The sequence below is a fragment of the Microtus oregoni genome, unplaced genomic scaffold (genome assembly GCF_018167655.1).
Source record: "Microtus oregoni isolate MIOR12 unplaced genomic scaffold, Mior012 000008F_ref0000371, whole genome shotgun sequence".
NCBI lineage: Eukaryota > Metazoa > Chordata > Mammalia > Rodentia > Cricetidae > Microtus > Microtus oregoni.
Genome location: NW_024543067.1, coordinates 57,739,021 through 57,754,660, shown reverse-complemented (window position 1 = coordinate 57,754,660; position 15,640 = coordinate 57,739,021). Strand labels below are relative to the sequence as shown.

Here is a 15,640-nt window from a genome sequence, read left to right as displayed (position 1 = left end):
CTCTGGGTAGAGAGCCTCGTCTTGCTCCTCCTCCGGGGGAGCAGCGTTGCCTGGCTGTTGCCAGGGCAGCTGTGTGAGACTCTCTCCAGGCATACGTAATACCTGCCAGGAAATAGTCAGCACCCACGAGACCTTGTTTTGGGAACTAGCAGAGAAGTAACTGGAGGCAGGAGGCAGAGACCACCTGTGAGGTACCATCAGTCCCTGGGGGTGGCCTTCACCACAGAGGCCCCATGTGGGATGTGCATCAGTCATCTCGTATACTGGGGGATGAACAATACAGTTGACAGATGGCTGCAGGGAACACAAGTGACCTTGATTCTGCTTGCCCGCCAACTAGGTAGTCATGCAAATTCTCTGATCCCTACAATTCTTTCTTCCTCTTTTTTTCTATAACAAATTTATTGAGAACTGTAAGCTACAGCAAATCTGTTAAAGTGTTCAGTTTGATAAGCTCCATCCTTCATCTTCACAAACTCAAATATCAAACATCACCCTAAGTATTTTTGGATCCTCTTATAAAGCACGTTCCTCTCTCCACCCTCATCATGGTCTGCATCCACCTCTAGATATTGTTGCATGTCTAGAATTCTATATAAGCGCTGTTCTATAGATACAAGGTTTATTCTAATTTCCTGAGTTCTATCTCTCATGAGAATTTGAAGTTCATCCACTAGTCTTCATTACCTGTGGCTTTTTCCTGTTTACGGTTGAGTTTTGTCCCCGCTATAGGGATAACAGTGGTTTTTGTTTATCCAATCAAATCTTAATTGTTCTACCTATTTGTCCATCCTCGGAACAATCGAGCTGTTTTAATTTCCAACATTATTTTCTCATATTGTATGTGTGTTCTGTAGTTTTAAGCTGTGTTTCCACATGTGATTCATTCAGAGTAAATTTCTAAATATGTCATAAGAGGAAGGTTGCCACTCCATTTCCTCATATTTTATCTGATTGAACCACTTTTGGGCTTCTCCCTTACTATCCATTTTATGCATTTCTTGAGAAGACTTCTCTTTCTCCTCTTGAGTTGCCCCGGTATCTCTTTGAGAATCCGCCTGTCATATATATGTGGGGATATTTTAGGGCTTTCTGTTTTGTTCCATTGAGCTAAGTGTCTGTTTTTTACCACTACCATATTGTCTTGATTACCAAAGCCTTATAGCAAGTGTTGGAATCAATTAGGGTAAGTCCGTTGCTTATTTTCAAAATTGCTCTCATTATTCAAGTCCTTTGTGCTTCCACAGACCCTGTCAGTCTTGCTAGACTTTCACTGGAACGCATTAAACACGTAGGTCGCTTTCAGGGTAGGCTGACCCTTTAAGAGCATTGAGTCTCTTGATCTACAACTGTAGTCTATTTCTCCATGTCTTTTTAAATTTTTCTTCATATCTGTAAGTGTCTAATGTAAAAGTCTTGTGTGCCATTTCTTTTGGCTGCTGAGGCTGGAACTCATGGTTTTACTGTCTCTGGCTCCTGTGTGCTGGGATTACAAGCATGTGCCACCACCCTGACTTGGTCTTTCTTTCTTTTTTTCTTAATTCAATGGGGATTGAATCCAGGGTCTTACACATACTAGGCAAGTAGTCCACTAAGCTACAACCTAAGCAATATCAATATATGTGTATTATTCTTAGATATTTAAACTAGGTATTACTGCAAAAGGAATTTTCTTTTAAGTTTATTCTTAGATTTTTTATTTTATTCTATTTTTATTTTTTTATTTTGTAGTGTGAGGATGAAGCCTAAGGCTTCGCGCATCTTAGGCAAGTGCTCTCTCTCTTTGATAGTCTAAAGTCTGGAATATGAGAGCTTACCTTTGTTGGATCCTAGGATTGTGAGGTGCGGATGAAAAGGTGCTTAAGGACCTGTTCTGAAAACTGGAAGCTGCATTCTAGTGGTTGCCATTGCTGTGGTGTGTGTCTGCTTGTGTGTGCATGTGTGTGAGTAAGTGTGGTGTGTGCGTGTGGGTGGGGTGAGTGCATGTGTGTATGGGTGCATGAGCATGTGTATGTGAGTAAATGTGTGTGCACGTGTGTGGGTGAGTGCGTGTGTGTGTGGGTGCGTGTGCATGTCTGTGGGTAAATGTGTGTACATGTGTGTGGGTGAGTGCATGTGTGTGTGCATGTGTGTGGGTGTGTGCATGTCTGTAGGTAAATGTGTGTGCATGTATGTGTGTGTGCATGTTTGTGGGTGAGTATGTGTGCACGTGTGTGTGTGTGCACATGTGTGGGTGAGTGCCTGTGTGTGGGTGCGTGTGCATGTGTGTGAGTAAATGTGTGTGCACATGTGTGGGTGAGTGTGTGTGTGTGGGTGCGTGTGCATGTCTGTGGGTAAATGTGTGTGCATGTGTGTGGGTGAGTGCGTGTTTGTGTGCATGTGTGGGTGAGTGTGCATGTGGGTGCATGTGTGTATATAGGTGTGTGGGGATGAGTGTGTGTGCATGTTTGTGGGTATGTGTGCATGTGTGTGGGTGAGTGTGTGTGCATGTGTGTGAGTGCATGGGCATGGTTTCTACATTCACCTCTGCAGCAATGCATCACCTCTGGTTTTTTTTTTTTTGTCTTTTCTTATCAGGCCCTTCCTGGACCTCATTACTATACGTGGGGGGACCATGGAGGCATAATCATGGCTATTGCTCAGGGCATGGAGACCAACGAACTGAAGTAAGTGCTGTGGTTATTCCCCTTGCCCTCCTTCTCCTTCTTTTCTTCCTCCTCTTCTTTTCTAAAAACCAAAATATTTTCTACCCTTCTCTCTGCTTCTTTCTTCCCTCCTTTTTTTTTCCAGGTAAGATATAACTGTAGCCCAACCCATGCTGTCTTGAAACTTACTATGTAACTCTAGTTGGTGTAGAACTTGCAATCCTCCTGTCTCAGCCTCCCAAATGCTGGGATTATAGGCATCAGTTACTGTGTCTTGCCTATTCCTTTTCTTTTGACATCAAACTGTTCTCCCAACCTGGGGTCTTTGATGACGTTGGGTTCTCTTTGGAGTATTAGGTTCTTGACAGAGAACTTGAGACCTCTGGAGATCATTTCAGCTTTCCATATCTATGAAATAACTGCTCCCTTCTGTCCTAAAGGGGGCTATGAGAAACAAGTGATATGATATTCATTTCTTTGAATAACAATTTAAAAACCATCTGCATTCCTTCTTTTAACAAATTATTTTGGGTTAACTTACAAAGTCAAGGATCTCATTGTGGTATTATTTATTTATTTATTTGAATATATGTGACATTATTTTTATTTCTTTCGCTCAATTATTCCCTCCCTTCTATCCTGTTGTCCCCTTCTCCTCTCTGGCTGCTTCTCTTCCTTCCCCCAGGTAGTTCCCCCTTCTGCTTTCTTATCACATGTAACTAGAGAGTTTTGAACACGTCTTTGCTTTGTAGAAGTGGCTGATCCAAAGGTTTGTATGTAGACTGGCCAGTCGTTAAATGATAAGCAATGGTAAGGAGAATAGTAAGTGCACTTGGTAACCAGATGACTTCTGCTAGGCTACATTTAGTCTTGGGACCTGTGGTAGATGGAGCTGTAAGGGATATTAGGGGTTAACTGCTTACAGATGGGGAAACTGAGGCTCTGCAAGGGGAAGTAACCATTAGCGAATGATAGAGTCTTATGGATAGTTGGCCTTGAATGAGATGTCTAAGAAGAAAACAAAGTGTCAGGAGTTTGTAGCTTCTCCCCCAGTAAGGCTTGATTTTACCCCGGATCATTTCTTTGCCTGCTTTCACGAAGCTATTGAACCAGAGCTACCATCAGAAAGGACAGACTGGCCCTCATTTCTGCTTGCTTTCTACCTGAACCCTTTAGCGAGATGATTGCAGGAGGCAGAGCGGGTCTCTGAAATTACATCGTGCAGCGGAAGGAAGCAGGCTTCCCTTGCCTTTGCTCCTTTTAGAACTGGCCAGGAGCAAGACGTGGGTGCTTGGAAAAGGAGATTTTGACAGATGGTGTCCTCTGTGCTTTAGCGGACATGTACTGAATCTTCAAGAGTCAGAGAGAAGCAGAGCTCTGGGTCTTCTCTTTCCTCTCGGCTGTTCTTGGCCTTCGGTGGCATGGGGCAGCTGTTTCTCCAGAGCAGCGCTTCTCAAAATGTGGGTCAGGACCCCCTTGCGGGGAATCAAATGACCCTCTCACAGGGGTCAATTAAGACCATTGGAAAAAAACCCAGAATTTTATATTATGATTCATAACAGTAGCAATGTTACAGCTATGATGTAACAACAAAATAATTTTATGGTTGGTGGTCCCCACAACTTGAGGAACTGTATTAAAGGGTCACAGTGTAGGAAGGTTGAGAACCACTGCTCTAGACCCTAGAGTTAAGGCGCGCTCTGCTTGTATATGTTGCTCAGCATCCATTTTCAGGGAGCTTTTGCTCAGAGGATGACGTCCATGGAGCATGCATCCCACGTATCTGCTGGTGTTTGTGTGTCTAGTCATTTAACTCACACCTCACACACTGAGCAAGTGGTAGTTATGCCAGGTACTGTACATCTGAAGACGAACAGGATGTTGTGGTCTCCCCCACCCCCGCAAACATTTCACCCTCTAGCTGTAAGATAGGCGAGGAGGTGATTGTCGTAGGGAGGTGAAAACGTGCTGTGTGAGGAAGGCACAGGGGGCCAGGCCTTGGTTTCCTGGGCAGAGACTACATTCTTTGCACCGTTTTAGTTTTCAGATCTTGGAGTCGGTTCTCAATTTTCCTTGTTTAACTTCTCCACAGATTCCATTAGCATTCCGAGCTGGCTCCTCTGAAGGAGCTGGTGTGATTTTAGTCCTCTTACACCATCTGTCGGTGCATATGTGCCCAGGGAACGCAGTGTCATTCCGCACTAGCTGCAGCAAAACATGGCCAGAAAAATAAACCTGCTGACAGAGAGCCATCAGGCCCTCCCCAGGCGTTTCATAATGGCTTTGCGGTTTGTGGATGGTGGGCATCGTGGACACAATAGTGTCTTTCTGTTTGCGCAGGTCATTTGGAAGCGTCTGCAAAGCACGTGTCAAATAAAGCATATGCAAGCAGGAAAATAGGGGCTGGCCTCCTCTTGACAGGTACATGTGTCCTGAGTACCAGCCTGCGCTTGGCCGGGATCCGTGTAGTCACATGGCATTGTCTGGATCTGTTGTTCTCAGAGATGTTTGCTCCTCCTTCTGCTGTTCTGAAAAGCAGGGGACGATGGTGAAGTTAGTCTAGAGCCTCCAAAGACAGCAGTGACTCCTTGTGCTGGGCGGATGTGAGTGGGGCTGTGTGCTAGGCTTTGGGCTATTATGGAGAATACCCCAAAGAAACAAGGCGCAGAAGGAAGAGTTTGTTTTGGGGTTCAGTGTCCCACTTGGCTGCTCCCTTGCCTTTGGGAGGCGAAGCAGGATCAGCATGTCAGGGAGCACGTGGCTGAGCAGAGCTAACCAGCAGGAAGGGCAGGCTGACCAGGTGTAGCTTTCCAGGGCATGCCCTGGGGACCTCTTTCCTCCAGCTAAGCTCCACCACATACTTCCTACCACCACCCTATAGTGCCATCATGGTGTGAGCCCACCAAGGGATTAAAGACAGAGCCCTCGTGATGTGGTCACCTCTCAGAGATGGACTCCATCATTAGATCACCAAGCCATCCCACCCATGTGAACAAACTGGCCTAGGGCACTAGGCCTCTGCTCAGTCTACGCTCCCCAGCCATAGCAACCTCTCTGTCCTTTGAGCCTCAGAATTTCTAGGCTGTCCTATTAATTTGGATTGTTTGTGTTCTGACTTCCTGTGTGTTTTAGTTCCTTTTCACTACATGCCTGGATTCTTCAGCTCATTAGTAAGACTTTTGGAGGGTTGTATTCCTAGCATGGGCAAGTTAATGGGCACTTAGCAAATATTTGATCGATCAATAAATAGGTCATGCATACTTGAGCATCTGAGATTGCTTTTTTTTTCTTTCCTTTTTTTAAACACTGATTTATAAAACGGGAAGGAATCTGGGTAGGGTGCTATTTGCACAGCTCCAAGGGAGACCGCTGCTGTTGTGTTCTTTGTAAAGGACAACCCCTGAGCCACGGGGATGGGGGGGGCTTCCTGGACCTGTGAAGCCTGGCAGCCAGAGAGAAGAGTCAATCCACCCTCCTTATCTTCCTCAGGAGGACATGGGATGATTGGTGGGAGTTAGCACCCACACTGGAACATGAACAGATTTCTGCTAGGAATCATTTCAGGTCAATTACACAAACATTTGTTGAACATCTACAGTGAGCCAGATGTTGTGCTAGACACCAGTGGTGGAGAGGCAGGCGGGGTCTGGTTCAGGATCTGCCTGTGCCCATGGGAGGAAGTCTGAGTCGGCTGGAGAGCCTGGGAGTAGGAGCACCATGTATCTAAAGGATGTGATCCCTCACCTTTAAACATTTTATCCTTTAGATGTAATAGAGTAGAGTCTGGAATTCTCGTCAGAGGGCAGAGGTAGTGGAGATGGGAGCACTGGTTAAAGACAGAAAGACAACTTTGTGGGTATTTGCTGCCCCACCCCTGGGTGGTTCATTTTCTATTTCCGTGGCATTCTTCCTCTGCTTAGCGCAATAACTAAGATTCCTCTGTTTGCCTTCTGCCTTGCTTCTCCATTGAGACCTTTACTTTTGTTAGTGTTAATTGAAATGGAGAACAAGGAGTGGATCGCTTTGGTCGGCTTTTGTGTCTGCTTGTCTGAGTGAGCAAAGAGCCCAGGGGCTGGGGATTCACTTACACATCCGTTCAGCGTGCTTCCCCAGGAACCTGCCTGGAGGATACTGAGGAGCAGTTTCCATTTCTTAAGGATGCTCAACACCATGCAGAGGACAGGCTGTTGGGTTTTGCACCCCAACCGGAAGAGATCCCTGCACAAGTTGGTCAGCAGGATCCCGAGGGATGAGATCAGTTTCCGTTTCTCCTTGGCAGTTCGCCTGTCAGATTGATGAGATGTTGATAGTTGTTAATATTTTGGACTTGCCCCAAAGTATTTTTTCTGTAAGGCGATCTTCCAGTTTCACAGGACTTCCCTCTGGGAATCCCCCAAGCCCCTGCAGAGGCTGCGTGCAGCCATGTAGCTGTCTTTTCTGGACCTGTGTTCTGGAGGCAGCCTCATGGCTAGAGTGTAGGAAGCTGTAGTGGCTTCTTCCACAGCTTCTAAACCATTGGCTACAGTGCCAGGATGGTGCAGATACAGGGAGCCGTCCCCACCTCATTCTCATCTTGGGCCGTTTCCTCTGCTCCCTGAGGCCTGTGTAACAGGTGACTATACCACTTTTTAGTTGTTACAAAGCTGAGGCAAGCTTGAAAAGAAAAGAAAAGAAAATTCGGTTTAGGTTCTTTAATTTCCTGCAACAAATGTTGATTATTCTTCTTCCTGGTGGTAGAAGAGGTCTGAGGTGCAGGGACAGGGAAGTGGGTGGAGGTTTATGGTCGATGAACCACAGCCTAGATGACACTCAGATCTGCTCATGTATACAGGGTAAGGTGTGAGGTCTAATGCAGGGCCTAGGCAGAGCTGGTATAAGGCAGATCCACCAGGGAGGGTGGGAAAGGCTTCTCACAGGAAGTGAAACTCGAGGTGAGCTAAAAAGTGAGGTCGGTATGCAGTCCCAGTGTTAGGAAGAGCTTGTGGGGCTGGGGGGATGGCTCAGCAGTCAAGAGCACTTGTTGCGCTTCCAGAGGACCTGCCTAGAAGTTCAGCTCCAGGGGCTCTGATGCCCTCATCTAGCTTTGGTGAGGGTTGCAGGGGTGGTGGTATACACATTCACATTAAGAGAGAGGGAGGGAGAAGGAGAGAGAGAGACTTAGTTTGAGCAAATGTGGTCATGTGAATCTGTGGTCCCTGTGGCCTCTGTGTGGTCACACTATGTGCTGGGAGTGGAGTGATGAGAAATGAGGTTTGAGGTGGGCATTAGGCAAGCACCAGTCCCTTGGGCCCTTTCCTGACTCTCAATGAACAGATATTTTTAAAATAAAGTCTTTATTGTTGTTATTTTTCTTTGACAGTTTCATATATATGTACACACACACATATGTAATGACACTTGGCCATTTTTACCCCCGTTATATTCTCACCCCTTCCTACTCACACTGAACTGGTCTTTCCAACAAACTACTCTCCTAGTTCCATGTCTTTTTGTTTCTGAATTCAATTAAAGTTTATTAATTTATAATAATAAATTATATGCCATGCTCACAGGTGTGGGGGTTGTCTGCTAGAGAATGAGTGTCTTATTAGTGACGATACCACTGAAGACAAAAATGACACCACCCTTCTGCAAGCTGCTAATAGCTCCTTCAGGAGGTGTGGGGCCTCACTAGTCCCTCCCTCACTTGTGATGAGATGCTGATGGGTCCATTCTTGTGAGGGCAGCCACAGCCATTGAGAGTTCAAGTGAAATGTTTGCATATGTCTAGAGGGTAGCATCTCTCAGCAGTGTCCTTATCTCTGGCTCCAACAGTCTCCCTTCTTTGGTGTTGTTCCCTGGGGGTGATAGAGATGTTCTGTGTAGGGCTGGGAACTCTGAGTACTTTGACTACCTACTAGTTACTGTATTGATTGTTGCCCACAGCAAAGAGAAGCTTCTCTGCCCAAGACTGAGCAGCACTAACTTATAGATATAAACATCAATATTTATAAAGCAGTTTGACGTCATGTCCATTTAACAAGAAAACAATAGTTGGCTTCCCCCTAGGGTCTTTGACTTCCTACTCATAGGTATTTGGCCATATTTGTAGTGCCAGGCAGGAATCCCCTCTTGTGGAAGCGGCCTAATACCTAATCCGAGAGCTATTGGGTACTATTCTAAGAGTCGCGCTGTTACTGCGCCAGTGGGCATATCTCACCTTGTAGGTTGGAATTGTAGCTTGAGGGGTTTATGTTGGAAAAGACTAAAACTTTGCTTTTGAGGACTTTAAGTGGAGGAATGACATGGCTTAATGAGTGATGAGGGAGGATAAATGTATTTCAGGGAAGACACAGAGTGATAGCTCGTCGGTTTGAGGACTCGTCCTGCATGGAAAGGATGTTCTCTCTGGCTAACCAGAAGGTCATTCCACCACTCACAGAAAGTGGAGGCATGGAAGGAGTGGGCAGGGCCATGCCATGAAGGCAGAGTTGGTCAGAGTGAACTGGGTGGCTGTTCCAAGTCCCAAGGTTGAGTCCAGAAGTGATCTCATTGTGCTGTGTCATGTGGTTCTGCCATCTGTCACCTGGGGTGGAGAATCTTCCAGTCTTTGAGCAACTGTGACAATGGGAAACTTGCCATTTCCTTCTGGGACAATGTGGCTCATTCCTTCGCTCACTCACTCATCCGTTTGTTCCTGTATTCATGTATTCATTTGTGAGCGTAGCTCTCTGGTAGGAGAAGGTCGGAGTTCTCTGCACTCCAAGTTCCATCCCATGGGTTTGGGTCCTGTTCCCTGCATCATACAGCAGATCCTTCCTTTCATTTGAAGACCATTCAGACATTCGAGGACCCTATTCTTGTAATCCTGAATATCTTTCATCCTATGGGAAATACCCCATTTGTTTTTCTTGTCTGCTGTTGGACCCCGAATCGTCACATAGACTTTTATCTTGCACTACCTATGATATCATTACATTAAGATGCAGGTCTCAGATCTGAGCTCCATAGTGTGAAACTTGCTGGAGGATTAATCCCTACTGATTCTGGACACTTTCTACAATTGAAAACCTTAAGACCAAATTTCCATTTTTTTTTCTTTTTTTTCCTTTTGGATTTCAGTTTCTTAATGTGTAATGCAGGCTGTCCTCCAACTTGAGATCCTCCTGCCTCAGCCTCTCCAGTGCTGAGATGACAGATGTGCACTAATACTCCTGGCACTTTAAAACTGGTGGCTCCTACTAATCTTTCTATTTATTGGGAAACCTTCTATATACAACAATATTTTGGATCTTAATTGTTTCTTAGCGGCTCACCCAAAAGGTGCCAGTGCATGCACCCTCCCATCAGCCCTCCGCTCCTTTCCTCCTGCTTACTAAATGCAATTGCTGGTTTATTATCACCTAGTTTTTGAGTTACATCTATTCATTTTTTATAGTATATGTGTGTTCACAGATGTGAAGTGTGTTTGTGTGTAGGTGTGTGTGAACCTGTGTGTATGTGCATGTGACGGCTCAAGGTCGATATTAAGAATTTTCCTTGATTATGCTTCTGCCTAGTTTTGTGAGGCAAGATCTCCCAGCCTAACTCAGAGCTTTCCCATATAGCTTATCTCCTTAGCTGTTTTGCCCCAGGGATCCCAAGTCTCTGCATTCTGAGGTTAGGATTGCAGGAGGGACACCCTGCCCACATGGCATTTACGTGGATTCTGGGGATCTAAACTCTCATCCTCTCGCTTGGATGGCGCGAGTGTTAACTGCTGACTCATCCCCGGCCTGGCATTTCATTTTTCTGATCGATTTTACTAAAGGACAGATGTCCAGTGTCTCCTATCTTAAATTTGAGCAAGTAAGCCTTGGAAACTTCATATGGAATCTAATTTTCTTGATTTTGCTTATTCTTTTGATGCCGGAAAGCATTTCAATTTAATTTTAGAATTTAAAAAAAATATTTGTACAATTGGTCTGATACCCTTTGCTTGTACAGTCACATTCACGTTAGCTGTCTAAATTGCTGACCAGAGCATGGAGCTGTATGAGAAACTTAAATCTAATTTTGTTTTGTGATAAAATATATATCAGCCCACTTCACATTATTTCATCAGCAATGAAATGTTATCTGTGTGGTCCACAGAGATCTCCTTTAAAAAAAATTGTTCTCACATCATTATCCTTGTTGGTTGGTTTTGATTATCAACTTGACGGAATTTGGAATCACCATGGAAACAAATCTCTGAGCATGTAAGAGGGATTAGCTCAATTAGGCTAATTGATGTGGCTGGTACCAGTTCATCGGCTAGAGTCTTGGACTGAATGAAAAGGAGAAAGGGAGCTGACACACACTCATTGCTGCTTGTTGGTGCAAGGTGACCAGGTGCCCAAGGTTCTGCCATCTCGACCTTACCGCGGTGATGTTTGACCACACAGCCAAACTGTGAGCCTAAACAAGCCCACCCTTACGGTGCTGCTGTGGGTGTTTTATGATAGCAACAAGATAAGTACCTAACACAACCTTTTTGCTCAAATCAAGAATAATCAGGAAGAAAGGAAATGGGTTAGCTTGTTGTGACAAGAAACCATTTGAGTGCTCAGCTGGGGCTTCCGGTTGCCTAAGTGAGTGCTTTTGTAACCATTCTCAACTTCCTTCTCTACTTTAGGTAAACAAAGTGACTGTAGATCTTCCAGTCTTTAGGATCTGTTCTGCCTGACTCTTGGAGAAATTTCTGAAAAGGACTCTGATCATTTTATCTTTATTTCTTCTTGTTCCCTAGTAGGTGTTTGTTTTATGCCTTTAATTTCCCCTTGCTCAGCTTGAAAACCATTTGGCAATAAGGACAAAAGTGAAATACAAATTCTTTGTGAAATCTTTATTCTTTATATTACTGGCCATGAGGACAGTGATCTTGTTCCTTTATAATCCTCTACAGAAGTTACTAGCCTTCCAGCTTGCCCACTGCCCTTCCTGTCCATTGACTCCCTCACCCCACTCATTGTCCTACCAGCCCACTGGCCTTCAAGCCCACTGACAATAGTCTACTAGTTATTTTGGTAATTTGAATTATGAGTCCTGACTCTTGAACTTAAATTATTTGATTTCTCTTCAGATAAATTTCTAGCTATCAAGAGTCAGGGCAGAAGTGAACTTCTAGGAAGTTGATTTCTGTTAAATCTTCTCTTAAATCTTTTGATCTAGACGATTTGTCTCTCCCTATCTTGATTGAACATTTTCAGAAAATATATAGCTCTTTTTTTTTTGTCAGCCACATGATAATATCATGTTTAGTAATTACCTTTGCTTCTCCCCTTTAAAGTCTGTAGTTACATGTTTTATTTTGTATTGATGTATATATGATGTTTCTATTGTCTTGGGAAGTTTTTGCCATGTGCCAATTTTTTTCTAAGCAATTTGTATTCTTCATCACTAAGCAGAATAAGGATCAAGACACAGGATCATCATCTGTGACTTAAAAGTGTAAAGATGGGGCTTGGGAGATGGATCAATGGATAAAGTGATTGTTGTTCAAGTATGAGGACTTGGATTTGGATCCCCAGCATCCATGTAAAATGGCAATCATGGTGGTGCACATCTGTAACTTCAGCCCTTTGGAGCAGGGCAGAGATAGAGGAAGATCTTATTAGCCAGCTAGGCTAGCCAAATTGGTGAGCTCCAGGGTCGGTAAGTAAGTGTCCCTGGTCCAAAAATAAGGTGGAGTGTGATGGAGACACACAACAACTTCAAGTTGACCACTTGCCTCCACACATACATGAATGTGTATATGCAGCTATACACACACGCACACACACACACACACACACACACACAAACACACACACAGAGAGAAAGAGAGAGAGAGAGAGAGAGAGAGAGAGTAAAGAAAAGAAAAAGAGATCTGTGATTTGTTTTTTTCTTATCTGTTGTCATTTTAATTTCACGAGTAAGTGAAATTTAATTTCACTACCTCTCTTTGGTAGCAGAATGCTGGGATCAATGTGACCTAGATGTTCCCTTAGCTGTTGCTGTTGTCAGATGACAACCCTTTCTTCAACATCCTGAAAATTGCCATGTTCTAAATGAGGCTGTGCTTGGCCACACACCTGCTGGTTTGTCTTTTTAATGACTTACTGTCTGGATCTTCTGGGAATCTATAAGGAAATGATTCATTTCTCGGGATCATCTTTGGTTGGAGGATCTCTTAAATGAAATTAACTTAACCATGATAAAATCCATGGCTCCCAATATCATCATTGAACAGGGGGACCACTCCCTGATTAATGGACCAACTCTGAAGGTAGCTTTAGGTGTGATACTGAACCTGCATCTTCTTAACGTTAGAAAAAAAAAAAACAAGGGATGGAATGGGTTAACCATATTTGATTAAACCTCACTGAAACTGCAGTCATGACACTTGGATGAGAATTTACTCTCAGGTATGACCTGTGCTGGTTGGGGTGCACCTGGGGGCTGCAGACCCCATCGCTTTGTTTAGCCTTCAGGTGTAGAGAGGTCTGTTCACAAATCTCAGTATAGAGGAACTGTTGGGATTGAGTGAGCTTGTCAAGAGATTCGTGTCAAATTGTTGAGTCCCGAGGGAGTAAAACAAAAGTCCCTAAATTCTAGGAAAAGTGAAAGAAAAAGGTTTGTATGTGATTAGAATTTTGTGGAAACCTGGTAGCCCCTGGTTCTAGAGAAAACTTGAATGCAGCGATTCTCACCGCTCATACCACAGGGGCCCTGAATGATGCCCTATCCTCTGGGAGACCACTTAAAAGCTGGTGTAATCGCTCACCTGTTCTTTTTTATTCTGAAGTTGTGGACTTGCCTTTTTCTGCCCCAGCGCCTGTTTTCCCACAGCCCTTTTTAAATTTTACAAACACAGGAAAGCTGGGAGCAATGTAAAGAACACTCTGGTGGTCTTTGCTAAAGTGCCAGCTCGCTTACCTTCCTCTACCTGTGTATTTATCTGTCTTCTCCATTTTCTCCTTTAAGCTCAAGTTGTTTCAAGAACGGTTGCAGACTCCTGCCCTTTCATGGCTCACTGGGCACATAAACATGAGTCCCCAATAAGTAAAGGCCTTTTCCTCTTTGATCACGTTTGAAAATCTAAGATGGACTAAATATCTCTCGGTGGCTCTTTGCTTAGTTGTCTGGTGTTGCTAATGGTGATGGCTTCAGGGTTCAGTCATCGCACAACTACGCCCTGCATTGGATTTACACATTTCGCTATGACAAGCCCTCCGCTAGCTATTTTATTTGCTTGGCTTTGATAACATTGAAAATTTGAAAAAAATTAATCTCTGTGTGTGTGTGTGTGTGTGTGTGTGTGTTTGTGTGTATGTGTGTGTGTGTGCGTGTGTGTGTGTGTGCACGCACGTGCACGCTTGGGTAATCATGTGTAAGTGGTGCATGCATATTACAGCAAGTGTGGAGGTCCTCATCTTTCATCTTGTTAGAAGCAGGGTCACCTTGTTGTTTGTTAGGTTTGCTGGCCCACGAGCTTCCTGGGGTTCTCTTGTCTCTACCTCCCAGGCTGCTGTAGGAGTGCTGGGATTACAGATGCATGCTGCTGTGTTCTGCTTTCTGTGAGTTTTGGGGATCTGAACTCAGGTCTTTATATTTGCATGTCAATGGCTTTACCGCTGAGACGTCTCTGCAGCCCTCATGCATGTGTATCGAAGTAAATAGAAGCAGTTGTCATCAACTACATCTGTGTTGTGTTGAATGGTGCTGAAAGGTTGTGGTGAATAAGGAGCTTGTGTCTGATTGCCCCACTGCTGGTGTGGAGCAAGTGTAGGAAAGGGAGGGTGTGGCTCATTGCCCTGCATAAAGTTGACTTTCCCCCAGCAGTGAATGGTTAGTTTGTGGGTTGATATCTTTTTTTTTTAATATTTATTTATTATGTATACAATATTCTGTCTGTGTATATGACTGCAGGTCAGAAGAGGGCACCAGACCTCATTACAGATGGTTGTGAGCCACCATGTGGTTGCTGGGAATTGAACTCAGGACCTTTGGAAGAGCAGGCAGTGCTCTTAACCTCTGACCCATCTCTCCAGCCCCGTGGGTTGTTATCTTTAGACCACGTGGGCATCCTAGTTCCCTGAAATTTCACATGGTCATTTTGGCATATGATGATGATTTTTATTTGATTTGATTCTCACAGTGGCAATTACAGAAGGATAACATTATTATTACTTTTTAGTAATATTACTTTCTACTGTTTGTTTTTAGTATTACTCTTTAGTGATATTAGGTGACTTCCAGTATAAGAAAAAATAACTTTCTTCCTCTTTTTCCCTTCTTCCCTTCCTTTCCCCTCCCTCCCTCCCTCCCTTCCTCTCTCCCATGTCCTACCTTTATTCACTATGTCACGTTACCATCATCCTTTTCTTCTGTGTTAAAATTTCCCTAACTCTTGCTGTTCATAGTCCTGTCAGCTAGTTCCTGTGTCTTTTGGGGGATGTTGGAGGCTGAACCTAACACTGCGTGACACCCCAGTTCTTGTATTATTTCCAGGTGACAGAATTTGTCCCTAACTCTCCCTTGCTTTTCTGGCACAATCATAAAGTTGCCCTTTCTCTGTCATGACCAGGTGGTCATTTCCTCTTAACGGAGTGCTGGTTGTGGTCACTAATGATGTATGGAAACTGAGGCCTGCCTTCCAGGATTGTAACCTCAAGGCTCCTTTTGCTCACATTGGGTAGGTATAGCACGAATGAAGGGGAGACCTGGAAGACGTTCGTCTTCTCCGAGAAGCCTGTGTTTGTGTATGGACTTCTCACAGAACCTGGCGAGAAGAGTACCGTTTTCACCATCTTTGGCTCTAATAAGGAGAATGTCCACAGCTGGCTCATCCTGCAGGTCAATGCCACTGATGCCTTGGGTAAGTCATTGCTCCAGGTTAGATGCAGAATCCTCAGTTCTGGATTCACTAGGTGAGATCCGCCCAAGTGAATGAGTGAAGGACCAAGGGCACAGGTGATTTCTGCTTTACTCAGTTCTTAGTGGACTGTTTATAT

The 15,640-nt window shown here is 44.4% G+C and overlaps 1 protein-coding gene across 1 annotated transcript in view; it reads left to right on the top strand.

Annotated features, from left to right (window-relative positions):
* Sorl1 (sortilin related receptor 1) overlaps positions 1 to 15,640 on the top strand; it is a 159,388-nt gene that overhangs the window by 63,564 nt on the left and 80,184 nt on the right. Inside the window, exons 12-13 of the mRNA XM_041657853.1 lie at positions 2,578 to 2,666; positions 15,326 to 15,504. Of these exons, the coding sequence (XP_041513787.1) occupies positions 2,578 to 2,666; positions 15,326 to 15,504 (268 nt within the window). The remainder of the gene's footprint in view (positions 1 to 2,577; positions 2,667 to 15,325; positions 15,505 to 15,640) is intronic.